We start from the raw sequence: 22,943 nt of genomic DNA, 5'->3' as shown, positions 1-22,943 counted from the left end.
GAGTCGCGTGTTTCTCGCCAGTGCTGGTGCTTTCTCATTGTGCGGTCCTGTTTTAAAGGGGGTCAGTCTTCCTCGTTGCCTGTATGCTCGAGGGAGGAAGGGGGGGGGGAATCACGGAGGGGGGGGGGGGATTAAACAATTTAAAGACAGTAAAACTTACCTGAGTGCCTGGTACCGCCTCCGCTGCTGGCCGGTCACGACTCACGCTGTACTGGTCGGCGTGTTCCTGCTGCAGGAACCGGAAGCAGCCAGCTTCCCTCCCTACGCAAGCCAATCGTCGTGATTGTAGGCGCAGGAGGAAAGCGCCCCAGCCGGGACATTTTATCTGGATAGAGAACAATGGAGCGTGGGCGGTCCTGCTCGAGGGCAGGGGGGAGTGGCTTGTCCACTGTTGTGGGTACTGATCGTTTGGTCAGCCCTGGAGCCGGCCAAACGATCAGTACCCACAACAGTGGGTAAGCCACTCCCCCCCTGCCCTCGACCAAGACCGCCCACCCCCAACCAGGCACAGAGGCACTTCTGCTTTCACGCAATGCGAGAAGGCAGAAACATAATGGTAGTTTTTACCGTTTATTTTTCTGCCTTCTCGCACCGCGAGAAAGCAGTGGGGCGACGCCCCCACGCCCAAATGGGGGAGCCGCCACTGAGTTTATCTCTCCTGCACAGTAGAGAGCTAGATCTCATTCTTTCTCACAGGAGCGAACAACCCAAAGTGTTTCATATCTGAACCCAACTAGTTTCAGGCTTTCCCTGAGGAATCGTTTGAAATCAAGGAACTGTAAGGAGAATCTGTGTCAGGTTCTTTCAGACATTCTACTAAGGTGTCTCGAGCCCTGGTCCTATCTATCAAGCTGCGACCTCTACTCACTTCCTGAAATAAAACTGCACGTTCGTGTCCCACCCATAGAAGGAGGACCTCCCTCCACTTGCTCACCTGGGGCTTCTGGTTCTCTTTCATTGCATGGTGATCTCTTGCTTCATGAGTACCAGAGTAGGTCCACAAATTTAGTAAGTACTTTGTATTAGGCTGATCATGGGAATCCCCCTAATAGTGGGGTGCATGGGATCGTGCTCCCAGTAATATCACTAATGCATTCTACTACTGCCTCCCAGAAATCAAGTAAAGTAGGGCAGGCCCACAACATTTCAGGCAACTGTGCTCCATTTTCTCTGCATGTGGGCAAGCTGCTGCAGGTGCTCCGAGCGTTCACATAATTTTACCAGGGGTAAGGTATGCCCCATGCAAAAAATAGAAATTAATTCATTTAAATGTGTTGTTGCATGAGACTGTGTAAGTATTAGGTAGCATTGTGCTCCACCCTGTGTCTGTAATTGGGAGTGCTATGTCTTCTTCCCATCTCAGGCGCTGTTCTCCCAATCGGGTAGTCATATACGCCCTCAGTACCTTACATAGGATAGTGATTGCTTGGGATCTACCAGGTCTTCTGTGCCTGTCCTCCAATGGTTCTGCAATGCCGCCATTGCTGCTCGGTGCATAAAAACTGTCCCCGGGGCAGCTTGTACGCCTCCAAAAAGTCCTCAAATGACAAAAGCTTGTCGTCTTTGTAAAGATCACCAACTCGGGTCATTCCAAATGTTGACCACTCCGTCAATCCCCGCAGTGCCCCTGTCCTGTCCATGATCTCTAATCTTCATAACAGAATATCTGGAGAGTAATGTAGGTGGGTTAGGGGATACTGCCAGCCTGCAACTCCATGGATCCCCCTATAACAGGACTTTTGGGAGTCAAAAGGATCTGGAACCTGCTGATTTCACCAGAGACACCAGCCTAAAGGCACAATCTAAGTGAAGCCATTATTTAAAATCACTGGATTTAGGTTGCCAGATAGTAGTCTTCAAGGTCTGGCACTGCCAGTCCCCCATCGGATGTAGGCCTATGCCTACCCAACCCTAGATAAGTTTGCTCAGTAACGAGTCCATCTCTGAAAACATTTTGCGGGGAATGATAATCGGTAGTGTGCTAAAAAGGTAGAGCAGGTGAGGGAGTGCCACCATTTTTGCAATCGCAATATGTCCTGCTACAGAGATGGAGAATTTTCCAGAGATTCACATTTGTGTGAAGCACCCTAACAGCCACCCCAATATTGCCATCTAGGATGTCCCGGGTATGTGGTAGATTTTGACCCCCCAGGTGTGCATTTTCTTCCAGTTAATGCAGAGGCCTGAGTTGTTGCTTGATTGCTCCACATTGCAGAGGAACATCAGCATACGATTTGTGTATACTTCTCTGTGCATGCAGCCAATAGTTCTTTAACGTCTAGAAGCTGTTTTTTCAGCTCCTGATTCCCAGGGTGTGCCCTCTCTGGGTCCCCCCAGGTAATCCAGGTTCTCTCTTGTGTTTCTATGTCATGGACCAGGGCATGACGGACCCCCCCACTACATCAATGATACACTTGCCCTTTATCACTGAATTGAAAGCATCTCACTCAATGCACACCCAACAACATCTCCTCTGATTATCTGTAAAGTAGTCTCTGATGGCTTTCCCTATGGATTGCCTAAACAAGATCCTCTGGGGTTTCAACTTGCAAGCACCAGTCAGGGATTCGAGGGCCCTCCCTGTGGCAATTAAATGCAAGTAATCTTGGGCTATGGTCAGAGACCGTGCGGCAGAGTAACTCTGCTTCCCAGGAGTGCACAGGACTGTGCGATGTGCAAAGAAAAGTATCCAGTAGGACATGCAGATTGTGCATCCTCTAGAAGAATGAATAGTCTCTGATCCCTGGGTGCAAATGCCTTTAGGACTCTATTGAGCCCCATCTCCACTGCAATCCAGGAATTTCCGCTCTAGTCTTATTACAATGGATCACCCAAGGGTTTGTAGTAGTGGTCGAGTGTGGAGTCAGTAATACTACTGTAGTCCTCACCAAGTAGGATGGGCTGCATCAGGTGTGGGGCCAGTGTTTGGGACAATTCAGTGAAGACCCCCCTGGTCTGAGTTGGGGGCATAGAGCTCAACAATGGTCAGTTCTAGACCTGCAAGATGGCCCATCACCAGGACATACCTCCCATTAGGGTCAATTATCTTACCTGTTTTCTGTAACGGCACTCCAGGGCAGATCCACCCCAGGATTTCCTGACAAAGGCTGTATAGATTGTGGCATATATCTGTTCCGCCATGTCTTGCGGTGTTCCTCCCTCTCAGGGTCAGTGAGGTGGATTTGTTGTAAAAGGGCAATATGGGCTCCCCATCTCTTTAAGTATGCATGAACTTTATTGCACTTAGCCATACTATTCAGGGCCCTGACATTCCAGCTGATGAAATTATAGGACAAGGGGCTTGCCATAGTGAGCGGTTTAAGTGACACCCTGGGTCTTTCTTTGTTGGGCACCAGTCCTCATAAGGGTCAGTGGCTTGAAGCCATTGTGCAAAGGGTGAGACCATGGAGGCAGTGGTAGTACAACACACAGTCCCTATAGAATAAACAACAATGTCCCAACCCCAGGATAAGAAGTGAAATCACCTCCATCCAAACCAATAAATAGTAATTCAGCAATCATGCATTCTACATACACACAACTTCAAAGTAGTGGGGGTGCGCTCGACAAGGGGGCTTCCAGCTTCACTTCACGCCATCTGGAAAACAATAAGGATTATTTCAGTCCACTCCCACCCCAATAAGTCAAAGCCCATTGATATAACTCAGATTGTTTCCTTAGGCAGTGGTACTCCCAATCTAGAGCTACTACAGCCCACCCAGAGCAGAAGTATTAAATACGTTTGTCTCCAGTGCGATGTGGGACCTGTGGAAAAGAGATGTCTGAGTCTCAGGAGGAGATCGAGGCATGGTCAGAGTCTGAGTCCCTGAATTCCCCCTCACCCAGTTCTGAGGGAGGACTGGATCCTGCTCCACTTATGGCCAACACCACCTCTACCATTCTCTGTCTTTCCTGCAGTGCTGGGGAACGGGATGGGATTGCATTCGTGTCAGTTTTTACTCTCTTCCTTGGAGGTTTTCAAGTGCTCCACTGATTGCCAATGACAGGGCTTCCTTCCCATCGGGGGAGATGCTCAATCCAGTCCAAGCGCTGGGGTGAGGAGGGGAAGAAGTGCACTGCATTGTCATATGTCACTCGGAGCCTGGCAGGGAACAGCATGGTGTATGCTATGCCTAAACTTCTGAGACTTTTTTAGCTTCTGCAAAAGATGGTCTCTGCTATTGCACTTCTTTTGTGAAGTCAGGGAAAATCATCACCTTCTAATTTTCCACTATTATGTCCCCTTTGAGCCGGGCTTGAACTAGAATATGGTCCTGATCTTTAAAGTTTAGTATTTTGGCTATTACAGGTCTATGGCCTGCTCCCGGCAGCAGTGGTCATGGTGGTACACGCTGGGTGCATTCAAGTGTGTTAAAACGGAGAAAGGCCCACCAGGGCCACTTCGCTGTGGACCACTGTTTACAAAAAGTTAGTCATGTCGGCACCCGGCCCCTCAATGCTCTCCAACAGGTCAATGATTTGAAGGTTGTTTAGTCTTGCCCTACTCTCAGCATCTTCCGCTCGCATCTCCAGTGTCTTTACCCTGCTTTCCCTGTTCGACATTCATTGCCGCAGGGTTGAGGTCATGCAGTGTTTGCTCAATGGTAGTGGCCCTCTCCGCCAGGCATCGATGGTCATCTCACAACAACCCCAAGTCTGTTACCATAGTATGTATTTTGAACTCGAGTGCTTCGCGTCATGCAGCTATCACCTGTAAAATCGTGTCTAGAGTCGCTCCGCTGTGTTCCTCTTAGGAGGGTCCTTCTTGAAAGTAATTTCTACCGTGGTTGCAGGAGGAGACTCTTGAGTTTGCCAGTGATGTTTGGAGTATCCATTTTCTTTGACTACTTGCACATTGTGATGTGACCACAAAGGTGTGAGGCAGAGGCAGCCCCCAGCTGGCTTCAAGCAATTACAGTCCTGATAGGTGATGCAGTGCTGCAAAATGTCACGGTGAGGATCCTTTTGTTTGGGCAGTTTTCCACCCTCTAGCAGTGTAGTAGCAGGGTTTAGGGGATTTGTAAAGCGCGTGACTACCCTTGGGCATGTCAGCGCTGAGGTGATACAGGACAGGCAGATGTTAGCACTTGGGTTTAGGTGAGGAGCCATGTTTTGAGTCCTTTTTTTGAAGGACACTTTGTTTTCAATTAGTCGGAGTTCTGGATCCATACTGTTCCACAGTTTGGGTACCAGATGGGTGAATGACCTTCCGCCCCATCTGGCTCTCTTGAATCTGGTAGGATTCATCAGGAAGTTGGAACTTGACCTAAGGTGGTGACGGGGTGAGTAATGTGAGACCATCTTTTGGATCAGGGAGGGGCCTCTCCCATACTTGGCTCGATGGGCCAGGCTTAAGGACTTACATTTGATCATGGCTTGGACCAGAAGCCAGTGAAGCTCCCTCAGTGAGGGTCGGGCTGAATGGTGTCTGGGTACATTCAACAGCCGTCGGGCAGCTGCATTCTGTACGACTTGCAGTCTATTCGTAACGTATTTAGGAGAGCCCATAAAGAGAGAGTTGCCGTAGTCCAGCCTCAATACCACCAAGGCTTGCACTACAGTCTTCCTCGACTCCTCTGGGAGCAGGGCCATTATTTTTCTGATCATACGGAGTATCCCAAAGCAAGTACTTGATAGTTTTTTGGCCTGGACCTCCATCGTCAAGTCCTGGTCCAGCCACATACCTAAGTTTTAGGAGGAGGGGGCGGCCCCCAAATAGTTGGCCAGGGAATCTCCGAGCGAGGGCTGAAGTTGCTGCCCAAGATCATTAGCTCGGTTTTGTCCCCATTCAATTTGAGGCTACAGTCAGCCATCCAGGATCCGATTTTTTCCAGGCAAGGGACAAGTTGTCTATGGTCTGAGTTAAGGGAATCTGAGATTGAGACCACTAGTTGCGTGTCATCAACATATGACACGATGGAGAGACCAAATTCCTGTATTATGTGGGCCAAGGGGCTATGGTAATTGTTAAAGACTATTGGACTTGGGGAGGATCCCTGAGGGACTCCCCAAGGAGCTGAGAGGGAGTCTGACTTGAATCCGGCCTCCATGCATTGGAAGGATCTTACTCAGGAATGATGCAACCCATTGGTTGGCTGTTCCTCTAATTCTAACATCCTCAAGCCTTTGGATTAGCACTGTGTGGTCTACTGTATCGAACGCTGTGCTTAAATCCAAAAGTACTAGGGCCGCAGTTCTCCCTTGTTCGAAGATGTATTTGAGTTTTTCAGTGACCACAAGCAGTGCTGACTCCGTGCTGTGTTTTGGTCGGAATCCCATCTGGGTCTGGTGTATGATGTTGTTGTCTTCCAGGAAACTGGAGATCGTGCTGTTTGCGTGTTTCTCTGCAATCTTGCCTAAAATAGGCAACAGGGATATTGGGCGATAATTGGCCAGAACTGCAGGGTCCAGTTGTGTTTTTTTAGCAGGGGTTTAATGATGGCGTATTTCCACTCTATGGGTACTGTGCCATTTTCAAAGGCGAGATCTATTAGATTGGAAAGTTGGCTAAGAACAGCTTTCTCACCCTGGGCAAGAATATGGGGTGGAGCCAGGTCTAGCGGGGAGCCTGATTTAATATTCTGTAATATGGAGCACCCCAGATCTTCACTCATTTTGTCACTCACTTGTTCACTCTTCCTTGGGGAGTTTAGGTACTTCAGAGGACCCCCATAGCACTTTAATGTCTTGGTGGAGTTAGGGTGGAGGGAATTGTAGATATTTTCCACTTTGCACTTGAAAGATGAGGCTAACCCATTTCATCTTTCTTTGGAATGTTGGGAGCTGTTTGTTCCGGGGTTTATTGTGGTAAGGGATTTGACGATTTTAAAGAGCTCCTTAGAGAAGCATACAACAGATTGTGTTTCACATGCACTGGGATACTTTAGGCAGGGAAATGTGGTGCTCCTTTCAAAGGGCTGGAGGGCAGCGAGATTCAAAAAGTCCCCTAGGCTGCTCTCAGTCAGGAACTCATAAACAGGAGGTACTGCTGTCCCTTGATCTTTATGCAGCACCCCAGTATCAGGGTGATGATGTTCCGTTCCCCTTCAATTGTCTTGCATTCAGCATCTCTATCCTGGCACTTATTTTCTTTTACAAATTAGGCAGTGACTATGTCCTTACCAGCTCCAATATAGGGAAGAATTCTCAATCAAACTCTGTCACCTGTGTTCCAAGAAGTACCACAGACGTTGTAAAACAGCTTAGTGTTGTACAGGGCATACCACCACCTCTCCCTCTCTCCAAGCTCTCTACTTCTGGCTTCTGTGAATGCCTCTATGAATTAAGGAGAAGAGTGAGCATAAATGGAATGTCTGCTCTGCAGACAATATCTTGAAAGGAACAGTACTTAGTCAATAGATCTATAGAATTTATCATTTAATTTGGAAAACAGTGCTTTCAAATGAAATTACCGAAGATAATTTGTTTATAATATCAACATAGTTCCGACCGACGTTGTAGGCCAACACAGGTCCATGGTCTTCTTGAGGGCGTAACAATAGGCTAGACAGGGAATTATTTGGCCCTGAAGAAGACCATTGACATGTGTTGGCTTACAAACTTGGTCAAAACATGTTGGCAGAAAAATGGATTGATGAACCATTGTACTGGATCTACAATCATCTCAAGCCTTTCCTGAAACCATATCAAGGTTGCCCGTTAATAAAAAGGAACTCCTCGGGTTTATCCTTAGATATTTATACTACTGTATCCCTCCTTCAGTTCAGACTAAGAATTATAAGAACTCCCTATGTGGTTGATTCCGCCAGAGCGGTATTCATCTACTCTTGTGTGAGTTCGCCTATGACCAATCATGGCACAATAAGTTGTGGCTGAGGCGTCCTCTGCAATGTCTCTTGGATACCTCTGGTTTACAGTGAATATTCGAAAAAGCATATAATATGTTGACTAGAAAGTTATCACAATAGGTGCTTGAATCCATGGAATATCATAAGTTATTGGGGAACTCTGGTATAACTGTGGCCCATATTAACATTGTGGGCATTGTTCGAGACAATTAGCTATCACTGCACAATAGTGGCCCTTCTGTCATATATTGTGAGCATTTTTGGTAACATTATATCAAACTTGTGGCCATAATCTGCCCTCAAGTATATTTGATGTGTTTCAGATGCAGGCTATTCACACAACTTGTGGTTTCTCTTGCTTGTCATTTGCAGTCAAATTGATCTAAAACAACTTTTCTTGGCGGGGGTAGACACTTTTGTTGTAAATAAGGAGGTCAACTCTGTTTCATTTTATATTTCCTCCGGGGATTTATTTTTGCACAACAATCTATGTGTGCATTGTTTTTTTGTTAAGAATATATTTGTGCTCCTGAGCCATTAATCAGGAAAAAGTTTTTTCTCTCAGAAGTTTACTGAACGTAAAATGTTAAGCATTTAATCAGCTTCTTCAAACATTTCCAATGTACTAATTAGCGTAATAAAAACATTTTCTATTCACATCATACATTATTTCATGCTTGTTATCAAGCATCAACTTCATTATCTAATCTTATTAACATAAATTCAATTGATGATTAAAACATAAAAACATGTCATGTTGCAACCATATAGTTAATGTACTTTGTTTGCATGTGAGTGTTATTTACAGCCTTCATAGCATGAAGTAACATTACAGGAAACGGATCTCAAATTGTTCAGGAAAAGTGCCAAAGATAAAATATGAAGTTATTGTAGGTAATAATGAGTATTTGGAATGTCCAAGAAAAACAAAATGTTGGTATTGTTTTTTTTATTTAGCAAGGCACCTTTATATGAAACATACTTGATGTTTCGTTGGCTATAATGACTCACAATCGTTAAGAATGAAATAACACATGTCCTTCACCATCAAGGCACAGATTTACTAATACTTTGGTTCGTTGTTGAGCCACTTTTGTGGCGCAGCAATGGTGCAAAATGCTAATTGAAATTTACAAAACCACATAAGGGCTGATTTGCGTCGCATTGTGTCTTTGTAAAAAAAAAAAACATTATGGAGCACAGCGCCTTCTGCTGCGGTGTGTTACACTACGCCAGGTAGGGGTTACAAGCTCTCGCCCGTTCACGCAAAGCAGTTCAGCAACTTGCCTTGCTGTGTTGCATGAACTTTCAGTAAATCTGACCCTCGTTGCACCGTTACATCTAGTATGCAATCATTGTAAAGGTTAGGAGGCAACCTCGAATTAAACATGGAAAGGGTTTAGGCAACCATGGCAGAGTAAAACTAAAGTAAGCAACTATTAACTGTCTGTGCCAGAAGAGATGTCAGAGATGGATTTTTGTATTGATGATAAATTAAATCAGTTATAGATTATAGGCCGTATCACATAAAGGTGGAACTGGAAGTGCTCGTCTATGACAGGTCTTTGCTACAGGTTTGGGCTGCCTAGTGCCCTAAATAGATGAAACGCTGGATCAGCAGTATTTTACCACCCTAGAGAGTGGCAGATCAATGTTTACAACTGGAAGCTTAAAGATATACGTTTCTTTTGGCTGGAAACGTGGCAGTATTTTGTTCACATCTCACAAGTAAACAGCAAAACACAATACCATAACTCAAAGCAAAATAACGACACAACTAAAATTAAAACAGGGCAAAACAAAATAGACAACCCAACAACCACAGCACAACACAGCAACAACACAATCCAATAATCTGGTATGAAAACACAACACAAAAACGACATTGCACCTCACTAGCACAAAAGATTCAGCACAACAAATATGCTCAAACATTCTTGTCACACATCCACACATCTGCTTTCATAAACTTGTGTTGAAGGTGCTTGCTCACCACTCACATGTAACAGAGCCAGAGTTTTGTGATCTGGGTCCATGGCTCTGTACCCCATTCAATTCTAATGTATGCTGGTCACAGACATTCATACCAAGAGGTGGTGCTGAACAGAGACACTGATATTAATCTATGTATTGTTTCTCTCTCTCCCTCTCTCTCTCTCCCCTCTGTGCCCCCTACCCCATTTCTATTTCTAGGACATGTGGAGCATCATGAGCAGGTAGCGTTTAACTCTCTGGTCCTATATCGCCACAGGACACCTGTGAGTAAATATCTCTCTTAAACACACTCTGACCTGAGGCACGGTATTGATCACACACTTTTGATTATTTCCCTCTAGGGCGGCACACAACATGCCTCTCTCTTTACCATTATCTCTCTCTCTCTCTCTCTCTCTCTCTCTAGCGTCCCATCCCACCCTCTCTCTCGCGTCCCATCTCTCTCTCTCTCTCTTTTGATCCCTGCCTCTCAATTTTTTTTACCATATTAAACCTTTTCGAAAGAGCCCAGTTTAATCATTGTTCCTACGCACATACGGGAATGGAGCGCTCTTTTTTCATTACAAACAACTGTCCAAAATTGAACACATTATGAGCAAAACAAAGCAGAGACCATCTCATAATAACAAGCATTGGCAAAACCAAACAGGTTTGGCTGCCACCCTTTTGACTTTATAAATGCTTGTTATGTTTTGCCATGGCTTTTGTTACATTTTCTTTTTTTCGCGGGGTTGCGGCGGCGGGGGGAGTTGCTGGACCCTCTTCCTCTACCAGCGCTGGCTTTTGGTATGGACAAGCTGGGCACAGGCTCAGGGTGCTAAACTTTAGAGGGTCACACTGACCCCTCTGCACGAAGGTTGTGTATGCAGCAGTCTACCTCTAACCTGGCTCCAGTGATTCTGCCAAAACTGCTTTTATTTCTTTTTTTATTTTCTTTTAACATGCTGCTGGTACCTTCTTTAACACTGCCACAAGTCCCCTCGCATCTCTCTCCTAGCCCTTACCATCACGCACGCTCACAATCCCATTACACCACCCACCGACTTGTCACCAGTGTGAAGGAGGTACGATGTGGGGAAACTAAGGTGGCTTGGTGGAGGATCACAAATGTTTGTGTTCAGAGATAGTCACTGGGGTGAGGTTACAACTGGCCAGCGAATAGAAATAGGACCCGTTGCTACTTCTTGCTTTAGTTACAAGTAGCAGTCTGGGCGTCAAATTTGTTTCTGCCCAGGTTGCTATCTGAGGAAAGGCCAGCTCTGACCTCTAAAGTAAAAAAAAAAATGTGGCTGAAAGCAAAAATATGTTTTAGTCAGAATTGCTACAGTAGTAGTAGTAGTGTGTGGATGTGTTCCCTGTGAACCTTCAGATTGTCATCAGTCACAGCGAAGTTAGACAATTACTGAAGGGAACTGACCCACTGCCCAATGCTGTATGCCACAGTGGGTGCTAAAAGGTGAATGAGTCAGCTAAAGACCAAGGGTGAAAAGGGCTGACTGAAACCCCCGTAATTATATTGTGCATATGATTTTAGCAGAATCAAAAGGACTTGACATATGCCGTCTTTAGGTCTGGCATTAGACTACTATTACCAGCTGTTACTACTATGCTTTGGAGTGCCTTCCCAAGATCCTGTCACAATATACCTCTCCAAGACATAGATGTTCCCCCCAACAATACTACACCATTCTCTGAATCCAAGCAAAGTGTAAATGGCATAATATTCGTGTTGCTTGTAACAATTAAACAGCCTTCTAATGACATAAACACGATACAACATTTGTAACTGCACGAGGGGACACCATTGCTTAATTTGTGGCGGTACCTACTGGTGTTGGGCTGTGGCCTGGAACTGGATTGTGACTTGCTTGTGGTCAAAGTCCCTTGGTGAAAAGTAAGAGAAGGAAAGGTAAGGAATAAAGCAGGAAGGAGAAAAATAAAGATAGGAAAAACGTGAATATGGGACAAAGAGCTTTAAAAAAGCATAAATGAGTGAGACAAATTGACAGGAAGTGTAGGTTGGTGGAAGATGGAGACATTACACGGAACACGATGACCCATATTTAATCCATAAATAAAGACCCTAAAATATTCAAAACTCTTGAAGCGTATGCCTTACCCGTTTCCTGACAAAGGATTTACTTAGATTAACTAAAAGCAAATATCCTTTTAAAGCAGGCGGAATCTGTTCCTTCACTCTCTACGGCCCCAATAAAACTGCTTGACATATCCAGACACAGTATAGACAAAGAGGTGGAGGTGGTCCAGAAATACCAGTATCTGTACGAGATCATTTTTTTTTTAAAACATAAATATTATTTCTCTAGAACCTATAACTTTAAAAAAAACTTGAAACAAACCAGTTCCAAGACACCTATCATACTATTCCTGGTTACATTAGTACTGCATCTTCAAATTAAAGATGGGACAGTGCCTATCCCAATGAACTTTCATAGCTCAAATCTGACCGTCCAGCTTGTCCGACCCAATGTGCCACATCATTGGTTGATCTAAGAAATATGTATGGAAAACCACCAGAAATGTTTAGCTTTGTCTGCAAGATAAGTAGAGTGCTGTACATGCTGACTTTGTAAATAAAAAGGGAGTCCCATCAATATAGAGGCAATGCGATTATGTTTCTTCATGCCTGGATGTGACAGGGGCATCCAAGATGCCGCAGCATAACGGATGCTGGTGTCGAGTGTGGGAGTCCTTGGAATATGGCAATACCACCATCCACAAGCTAGAGCATGAAGGCTTGAAAAGAAGTTCTGAAGTTGTTTTTTGGAGGAAATGGTTTGACTTTCTCTAGAAGAACGAGCTGGTACCAACCGTCTTTGTGTTTTTGGCAATGTGTTTTTTGAGAATGAGGCTGATGTCCAGGGTGAATCCAAGCGACTTGGCATTCGGTGATAGTTGGGGTTCAAGGTCATCAAGGTTCTACTCATTGAGCCAGGTTTGTATTGTCTTGTTTGTTGTTCGTGGAAAATAACAGGATCTGTTTTGGTTGGGTTGAGCTTCAGGTAGGTGCTGAAGATCCATGTTTGGATGAGATGCAAGCAGTGTTTGAGCCATTGTATGTCTGAAGCAGGGGAGACTTTCAAGCAGAACTGTGTATTATCAACATATTGGTGAATCTTGATCCTAATATCTGTGGGTAGAGGAACGTGTGGCTCCATGTAAAGATTGAAGATGACAGGAGACAATAGGGAGCCCTAGAAGCCTCCAAAGATGATAGGAAGCTTTTGTGACCAGAAGATATCTATATGAACAAACTAGTGTGGGTTGGAAAGATAGGAGGAGAACGAGTGAAGAGCATCACCATTACCATCGTCACCACCATTTCCACCCTCATTATCACTATTATCACTGAAACTATTACCCATATCACCACTATTAAAATAACCACCACTGTACCGCAATGGGTGCACATAAAGAGACATCTGCTATCTACAGGGATAGGCCTCTCTTCTTTATATGGACAAGAGGTGTGCCTTCAAAACCCCTCTAACCCGATATTATTAGCCATGCACAGGGCCTAGCAATGTGTGCATCGGTTAATGGTCTCACACCCACAAATTCATGAAAAAGCCCCCCTCCGGCAGAGTGCTGGCATATGCTTCAATAAACAACCACAATCATGGTCCCTCTGGGAGTCGGTGAGCATATTCACCCTGGATCAACTATTCTATAATGGGGACTTTAAAACATTTGCGCAGCTCCAAGAGGAATTTTCTCTTCCCATGTCGCAGTTTTGCAGGTATAAGCAGCTTTGTCGCAGCCTGCAGAAATGTCTTGGGCCAAGCCCCTGGCCATCATCATTACCAATCTTACCAGTGCTGTTGTACCTCCACACGTGGGGCATGCACAAAGGAGTCATGTCCGGTCTTTGCAGAGTACTCACCTCTCATATTTTCTCACAACCCTTATTACAAACTCTTCGTCACAGATGGCATACCTGATTTTGATCTTTAATGGAATGGAGGAGTGGGCAGAATTATCAGATGATCTGGACAGGGGTGCTCGAGAGTCAAGACTGAAATTTAGTATATTTAAAATCTTACATGTGTGGCACTGGTCACTAATGAAATTACATAACACTGGCCTTCTTTCGCATTCAAACTGCTGATGATGTGCAAATACGGCTTGCGATATTACCCATATTATATGCGAATATCCCTTGGTACAATCCTTACATGGGCAAGACCCTGAGCGCCACTATGCCCATGTGTCTACTGCTCACTGCTGCTATCCTTTTACATGATTTGCGATGCTCCCCAGAGTTGTCAAAAATGCAACATTGACTCTGTCATACTGCGCTTGCCACAGCTAAGCTATGTATCCTGCGTCAGTAGAGGTTGCCAACTTCTCCATCTCAAGAGACTTGGTTGGTGGCAATGATCCACACAGCCTCCCATGAACGAGTCATATATAATTTACATAATCAATCTGACCTCTTTCTCCAGGTATGGACGCCTTTTTTGCAGACAGAAAATGACAATGAGGGTTGTCCTGTGACAGGAAGCCCAATCAGAATATCAACATGACTCCTTCACATCATCAAAGCATTCTACTCCACTTTACTTTACAATTTTATGCACCCACCCACATGATTCCCCTTCCTCCTATCCCCCCCCTTTATTTCTTCTATTCCCCCACTAACACTCCCCATTCCTGCACTTCCCAATTATCCTAATCCTTGTTACCCCCCTTCTTCTCCTGCCACTCTTGCTCCATCAATTCTCCCTCCCCTTTTTCTCCCCACCGTGTTCCCCCCTGGTTTCCTGGCACCATAGCTCCTCTGAAAAGAATCTCTGGACCAAGGAAGTAATTAGTGTACAAACACTTAGATAAATATTGCTTTACAAGAAGTTCCAATTCAAATTCTTTTGGAAATTCAAAGTCAATAATGAATTGAATGGCCAAAATTGTGCCAAAAGTTTTGCTGAATAGTCAACTGTGTTTCGACTTGTAACCCGGTCCTGAAGATGACCTGAATTGATCACAACAATGTTTTGGAGCTGTACAAGGAGAAATCAAAGAGGATAGAATAAGAATAGTGTTTTGATCCACCAAGGACATTAATAAAGAACAGAAAGATGATCAAATACATGGAGTAGGGTGGGCTAGGTAAATGTAATATTCCTCTTAGGTAAAGTGCCCAAGGGAGAAACACAAATCCTTGTAGAATGGGAAGAAATCCAAAGATTGTATTGCGGGAGTTCTGAACAGAGGGCTACATAAGCAGGGGGAGACAATTGACAGAGGTAACAGGGAGGAGTGGAGGGCATGGGAGTATGTGTACTCTGGAGTAAATCTGTATTGCACTCAATGGGTAATGTGCTGCCAGACACTATGTGGAACTGCAGTGATGATTACGATGAGACCTCATTGGCCGCTGTAACTCAATTGTGCTGTGAATAGTGTTAATTTGGCATGCAAGGGCAGGGAAGAGGAGCGATTATCAACAATTGGCCTGGGGTAATAGCAATATACCCATCATAGACTCCCCAGTTGGGAAATGGAATAGGTGTGTGTATCCAGGCGTACGCGGTCCGATTCGTCCCAGGGTTAGGAAGAAAACGTTGTCTAGACGGAGCCAGCGTAATCATATAAATGTCCTGTAGCGAGACTGAAAACCATGAGAGGAGAGGGTGGGGGCATTTAAAAAGGGGGGAGAGAGGGAAGGACCACAATCTATGGCGTGTGCAAAATGGCCAGGATCACCAGTGAATGAGAGGGGGCCGTGTCCACAGCGGTAGAGGTGGTTAACTGGATCCGAGAAGTGACCTTGGGAATTCCCAACGCCGGTGTGAATCCGTGCAGGGGGCATGGATGGAAACGTCCCGGAAACGATTAAGAAGCCGGATGTGTAAAACACTAGAGAAGACAGAGAGGGAGAAGGAAGGTATTACGAGTCCCCCAAGGGGGCTACAGCAAGGCCATTAAAAAGAGTGTTTTATACATACATACATACATAGAATAACTGACGCAACAAAACAAATTACAGAAGGAAGGTGATCATTTTCGTTATGCAATACAGGTAATATTCAATAATACAATGATAATGGAACATATTCATACTCTTTGGAAGCCGAGATGACTAAAAGGGTTCAAATCCTATGGGACAGACCTGCAATATGAATAGGTAAGGGAGGGGATACCAAATTAACAGGTAGTAAATAATCAAATTGGTTCTTTGGGTAGTCATTTCCTTGTTTCCATTATTACCTATGAAATGTAGCTACCCAAAGTAGTATTATGGGAAAGCCAATAAGGAAGACAGTTCCCCAGAGCATAATGGTATTATTCCATTCATCAAGCGTGTTCAATCTGTTTTTAACAGAACCACAATGTGTTATTCATCTGCATTCACATCCGTTCAGGAGTTGTTGAAAATTTCCACCCCATTGGTCAATAACTTACCACGCCATGTCTGTTTCAGAGTGATTTTTCTCAGTGTAATGTGTGACAAGGTGGGCATTTTCCACTCAGCACCAAATACAGCTTTTGTGTTGGATGATGTGCTGTTTTACCATCTGTGTAGTCTGGCCAATGTACAGTAGATCACATGGACACCGTATCGCATACATTACATTCATAGAGCAGCAGTTGGTGGATTGATTTAGCTGGTATGTGTAATTGTCCACCATAAATTCTTCTCTGTGGAATATGAGTGGGCAAGCTAAGCAGTTTTGGCATCTAAAAAGTCCAAACATAGTGGGTAGCCCCCATACTGATGTGATAGAGTTGGCCTTATGGACTTGTTGGGCCATGTGATGGCATGTACCAACTGGTCCACCACTATTTCACTCTATCCTCTGTATTTTTGAATGACTGTCAGATAGGGGGTCAAAGGGTAACCAGTCAGGCTTTACTCCCGAGCATAATAATGGAAAAGAAATTCCTTTTCTTAGCAAACCACATCCATGGATGCCTGTTACCTATACCCTCCCAAAGATAAATAAGGACACTTCCAATCTGCCAGGCCGCCCTATTGTTTCTGGATGTGACTCTATCCTTGATCCATTGGGTAAATGCATAGATGCTATCATCAAGGAATTTGTTCCATCAACTGATACATTCATATGAGACAGTACTGGCCTCATTCATTTTATAGAAGACAAACCATTCATCACCTCTACTGACTTAATGGTGGGCCTCGCCCTCAACATCGAGTCCATTTATACCAATTCTTCACATGATGATGGTTTATTGGTTATCCAAAACCTTCAGGTTGCACGTCCTAAACCCTATCCCATCCCAACAGAATTTGTAATGGATTTACTCAAAATTGCTCGCAGCAATAATTATTTTCTTTACAAGGACACCTTTCATTTGCAAATTAAAAGGGTTTCCGTGGGCGAATGTTTTGCTCCCAACTTTGCCATCCTGTGCATACACCATCTGGAGAAGTATTTCATTCTCACACCCCTCAACCCTTTCTTGAACCAAATAAGTATTTGGCGCAGGTATACCAACGATGTCCTACTACTATGGCAGGGTAGCGAAGATATCCTTATCTTCTTCATGGAGTGGGTTAATAACTGCTAGTCCCATTTGAAATTCACTTCTTCCTCTATTAAAAATGATCTTTACTTCCTGGATCTGACCCTCCATGAAGAGGACAAAAAGATCGGTACCACACTATTCCGCAATCCCACGGAATGGATCACACTCCTATTATACTCCAGTTACCATCCAAGTGGGCTTAGAGATGGTCTCCTATTTGGCCACTTCCACTTGATACAGAGGAACTGCAAATGGAAAAAATATTACTTCCGGGAGGCAGCGATTCTATCAGAAAAACTTACCTCAGGCGGCTACCCACGGTGCCTCATCACACTGGCTTACAAGCGTGCTTGGTACTGCCTTAGGGATATTTTACTTACACAGAAATGAGAGAACAAATGCATTCCATTTGTCTCTACTTTATTGCTCGACGGGCAGAAAGTAAACAAAATCATTGAGAAAAATTGGAATGTCCTATGGACACATCCATCTTTCCAGCCACCGCCCCTTTTTTCCTTTAAAAGAGGCAATAACCTGGCGGACCACTTCCTACTTGCTTGTTTTAAAATAAATGATTGTTTTTTTTACATGAAATTAAATGTAATAATATTTTTGAAAAATGTTTACATCATTTCATTAATGTTAACATTTGTTCCTATGGGGTTTAAGCCCCTACCTTCACTATTTTCTAGGATAGGGTCTTGCAGTATGTATGACTGGCCAAGGGTGGGGCAGGACTTTGTCCACATCTGAGCTGAAGTACATTTATGACTGCTTTGGATCCTTTTTGACAGTAGTAACTACAGAAGGGCAGTGTGTGACTAGGAAAGGGCATACTATTTTATGGTTGGATGCATGTTCTTTCTTAAACCCCTAGCCATCCATTAACCCCTCCTTATTCCTTCTTGAACCCAATTTCTTTAGTAGTAAGTGTTCCCTATTTTGCAGCCACTCCCTTTCATCCTTCCCTCATTTACTACTAAAATGTATACTTCTGTTCGGAGGTCTCCACCAATGCCTCTCCTGCAGAGATCTCCATACACATAAGTGTGTAAATACCATTTTGTAGTAGGTTAGTAGTATAACACATTTATATTTAGTTTGTTCATAGACCTAGATCTACAATAATACACATTTCTCAATACAGGGTCTCCTACAGTGATCTTGGTTTATTTTTCTACAAGCCCCATTTTGTATGCATGTCATTTTAAAGAATGCTATTAAATAACAAGAAAACAAAAGCAACCGTGATTAAATCCTGCCTAGCCTGCCAGTCTCCAAGCTACCGCTCGCTATGTCCATTTAACACTGCCTTATTACTTATGTAGCCCTGACACACATGGAGGCCTCATTTCTCTCAAGTCTATTTGTTAAATGAAGTTAATGTTCATTATGGAGATTCCGATGGAGCCTAACTTCTCAGTAGTACTGAGTTCAGATAATATTGCAAGGGGGACCAAAATTGTTGACTTTTTCTTCATGTACAAAAGAGCGTGAGAAAGGTTTTCCATTATTAGTTCGTGCTCTTTTTGCCTTTGTTGAACACTTTTAAAGCTTTTGTAAAAATTGATCTAATTATGGGGTCATTCCATGTCGCTAAAGGTTCTATCCAGCTCATTGTTTCGGGTAGGTCCATTCGTTTTTTATATTAACCCTTTGTCAGAGCTTTGCTATCAGTCCCTTGGTCATTTCATGTGTGCTCAGGAATTTTTCAAACTGTGTTGAAGGTCTGTTCGCAGCTTCTCTAATGGTGAGGCGCATGGCCTAATGCTTAACTTGGTAATACTGCATCCTGTCAGTTTCTTTATTTTGAAACTCCCATTTACAGTCACTGAATGATTTGATTTTCGCTTTCCTCGAACATATTTTTTGTCCACAAATCAAACCTCAAGACGTCCTGGATTCATGTCAGCTGATAGACCTTATGTGCAGCAATGCAGTCCCATAACCCCATTGCTTTCTTAGTGATTTTTAAGATGTATAGTGACTTGGCTCTCATCCCTTTGTTTTGCCATGGCAGGTCCATCATGTCTCTGCCCGCCACTGCCCTATCCATAAATAGCCACCTTCTTTCAGATTCTCTTGCTGACCATTCAACTATGATTCCGAGATGAGCTGCTTTATGGTGTTGAATAATATCCAGGAACTGAAATCCTTCTTTTCCAATGCTACCAGTGGACTAGCCATATGCAGAGCTTGGAAGAGGTACAGCAGTCGGTTACAACTTTCATTTTTATAGCAGTGAGTCTTCCCATTAAGGATATAGATTCCCCCTTCCATTTATGTCTGATATTATCTGAGACTTGAATCTGGGCCACTTATCCACAACCCAGTTTTCTACTGTGTTGGTGAAATAGATTCCCAAGTATTTGATCACGTTCTTAGTGCACTTCACCTGGTTAACTATATCCATACCTAGAAACAGATGCACAACTGAAACAATTAAGATTTATCTGTTGACCAGAAAACCTGCCACCTTTTTGAAATCCAAGAATAAATCACTCAGAGGCACTGAGTTCGGTTAATGTCAATAGCACTTCATCAGGGAAGTTTCTGTTCTTTTACATCAAACCACTCTTTTAGTGCCGGGGGGTTCTCATATATAGATGACCAGGAGGTCAATCATCAGGCCAAAAAGAAGTGGTGGCAGGGGGCACCCCTGTCTAGTTCCCCTATGTAATGAGAATCTGTCAGGGTTCCCCCACATCCACTAATTTTGATGCTGGTCATTTAATGGGTTTCGTTTGATAGTGTCCATTTCTAGACACCAAGAGAGCCAGGATTAATTTCCTACATTTCACAACTATATGTGCTATCATTCGCACATTGTCTGCCCCCTAGCTTTCCCTAATGAAAACCACCTGATCAGTTGCAACCAGAACTGGCAGCACTCTTCCCAGATATTCAGCCAAGATCTTTGTAAAAATCTTAGCATCAGTATTCAGGGGTGCTATTGGTTTATATGATTTGCATTTGTCGGTAGGCTTTCCTGTTTTTGGGATCAATGTTGCCTCTCACATGGCTTGGGTAGTACTACTGGTTTTGCAAAATGAGTTGTACAGGTCTGTTAGTGGCTGCAGCAGCAGTGATGCAAACTCTCTTTAGAAGGCTCCTGTGAGTCCACCTGGACCCTGGGCTTTATTTGGTTGTAGAGATGTGTTGCTTTTAGGAGTTATTCTGAGGTGAAAGGAATGGCAAGCTGCTTTTGCCACTTGAGAGGGACTGCTGGGAGCAGGATCTTATTTTATAAAGGTGTCAATCTCATTGTGATTTTTCACTGCCTGAGGTGTACATTTCTCTATATAAGTTTGGAAATGTATTTCTCTTATGCTGCGTGGGGTAAATCAAAATTAAAACACAACACCAATTTATAAAATTAGGTTGTATTTTTATATTTAAATAAACACCTCAATGACAAAAATCCACTGGAGGGTTTCACTGAAATTAATTTTTAAACAAACAATAAATCATTGTAATCTACTAAGACTCATGGTTTAGGGTTAGCCACAAGTAATGTGGAAATGACTATAAACCCACTCTTTTGGAGACCAAGACTGGCAGGGAGTCGGTCATAGAGATCAATAAAGTTCAATTGGACAGTTACCTCGCAGTTAAAGAGGTCTCCAGTCTAGCTCCAGGCTCTATGGGTGAACCACCAAAGGAATCAATAATGTAAGCGATGTAGGGTGTTGAATATGCTCAAGGATGCTGAAGATGCTGAGCTGGTGTCTGGAGTCTTCCTGTGGCCGCCACTGGGTTCATAAACATGGTTGGGTGAATTTGGCCTCAAGGGTTGATGTCCATCGAAGCCCTGGCAAATTGCAGGTAAAGGATGCTGACCCACTCCAGGGACCACTTGCGTGCCGCAGAAGCAAACTACTCAATTGTCACTCACCACGGGCTGGAACAGCTGCTGATGGCCAGGGCCTGCCCAAGTCTGGGGTACTCACTGAGTGCCTGTAGCTTCCTCCGGGCACGGTGATTTGCTCGGGCCCCCGAGTGGAACAGGAGGTGTGTGCAGCCACTGCTGGTCGAGGGAGTCTCGTGGTGCGCGGTGCTGCCAATACACCTGCTCAGTGAAGGGGCTGTGGTGAGGGGAGTTCTATTGATGCAGCGGCAATAAGAGAGGCCCCCAGGAGGTGTTTGTTGAGCTGCCAGGCGGAACCTCACATGATGTGCTGAGCCCACCACGACCAGTCCCTACGACAAGCGCTCTCAGTACCCCCCAGGCAGAGTCTTGCAAGTTTCTGAATGGTACCAAATGCAGACAATTAACACCGGGATCGGTGCTCAGGAATCTGACTGGCAATTACACCTGCTTTCTTGAAGCAGAGTTCTTGTAGTTTAAGAGTGTTTCAATACTGGGGTATAATTGATTAGGAGGTCTCTGATAGTCCTGATACCTCGTGAAAGAACAGGAGGCAAGTCAGCAAGCCCTTAGATTAACTCCGGGGTGTCCTTCCTTCTTGCAACAGGGCAGAGATCAGGAGGCAGCAGGGCAGCTCAATCAGGCCCAGCAGCAGTTCCTGGAAACATTGCTATGCTGAAGGTTTGCCATCTTGCTATGCTCAGTCTTTATTCCAGCGTAGTTTCTTCCAGGTCCAGTAGTGCACTTCTTGGTAGGGTCAGAGCCCTTATACTTCTACTCAGATGTGTCTTTGATGTAGGGGGGTAATTTCCCGAAAGAGTCCTCTGAAGTGCACAAGGCCCATTTAAGCCAAGCCCTGGCCCCAGACTATCAGTAGGGGGTAAATCAGTGCTTTGTGTGGTTGCAGGACACAACTTTTTCAGATGTATGTGTGAACTACCTCCCTGGCTCCTTACCCAGGAAGACTATCAGTATGCAGATGTATCTCCTGTCACAGCCAGCCCTTCCTGTGTTGTGGTTTTCTAGAGAGTATGCACACAGTGTATCTGTTACCCATGCCAGACATGGATTGGAGACAGGCTACAGAAACACAGAGCAAAGTTAACATCAGAGAAATGTCCACTTTTTAAAAGTGACATTTCTAAAAGAGTACTGATAAATCCAACTTTACCATTAAAAATGATTTATCATTACTATTCCTACCATCCCAAACATGATTAAGTAATTTTTCCTGATCAGAAAGGAATAGCTTTAAGATGTATAAGGGAATTCCTAATTTTGGCCTATGAAAGGAGTAGGCCTCACAGCAGTGAAAAACAAATTCAGCTGTTTGTCACTGCCAGAACATGTAAAGCACGGAAGTACATTTCCTGCCTTTTAGGTACACTCCACCCTGCCCTCATGGTCATATAGGGCCTACCTTAGGGGTGAGTGATGGGCACTAAAAAAGGAGTTGAAGGCTTGGGAAGGGGTTTTAAATGCCAAATCGCAGTGGCGGGAAATTGCACACACATGCCCTTTAATGACAGGCCTGGGACATGTTTGAAAAGTTACATGTGTGGGTGGCACAGTAAGTGCTGCAGGCCCACTAGTAGCATTTAGATTACAGGCCCTGAGTATATGGTATACCTCTTTACAAGGTACTTACAAGGAAGCCAAATATTCTGATTGTGTACATACCAATGTTACCAAGCTGAGAGGAGAAGCACATGCACTTTACCACTGCTAACCAGTGCTACAGTGTGCAGGTTCCTAACACC

At 44.2% G+C, this 22,943-nt stretch overlaps 1 protein-coding gene and 1 long non-coding RNA gene across 9 annotated transcripts in view; one reads left to right on the top strand and one right to left on the bottom strand.

Moving 5' to 3' along the window:
* LOC146785287 (uncharacterized) overlaps positions 1-354 on the bottom strand; it is a 33,512-nt gene extending 33,158 nt beyond the window's left edge. The window contains exon 1 of the long non-coding RNA XR_014970613.1: positions 161-354. This is a non-coding gene — a long non-coding RNA (uncharacterized LOC146785287). The remainder of the gene's footprint in view (positions 1-160) is intronic.
* The window catches only part of LOC146785286 (E3 ubiquitin-protein ligase TRIM39-like), a 581,054-nt gene that overhangs the window by 422,576 nt on the left and 135,535 nt on the right, over positions 1-22,943 (top strand). For 5 of the 8 annotated variants that reach the window (XM_085634255.1, XM_085634250.1, XM_085634247.1 and 2 more), the window contains one exon: positions 10,002-10,024. The exons of 1 other annotated variant lie outside the window; for it this stretch is intronic. In XM_085634255.1, coding sequence (XP_085490381.1) covers positions 10,002-10,024 — 23 coding nt within the window. Of the gene's footprint in view, positions 1-10,001; positions 10,067-22,943 lie in introns of all 8 variants that reach the window. 2 more of the 8 variants (XM_085634253.1, XM_085634254.1) reach the window with 1 other exon arrangement.

This window comes from Triturus cristatus, chromosome 11 (genome assembly GCF_964204655.1).
Source record: "Triturus cristatus chromosome 11, aTriCri1.1, whole genome shotgun sequence".
In the NCBI taxonomy this organism is placed as follows: domain Eukaryota; kingdom Metazoa; phylum Chordata; class Amphibia; order Caudata; family Salamandridae; genus Triturus; species Triturus cristatus.
This window is presented reverse-complemented; position numbering and strand designations above follow the sequence as displayed.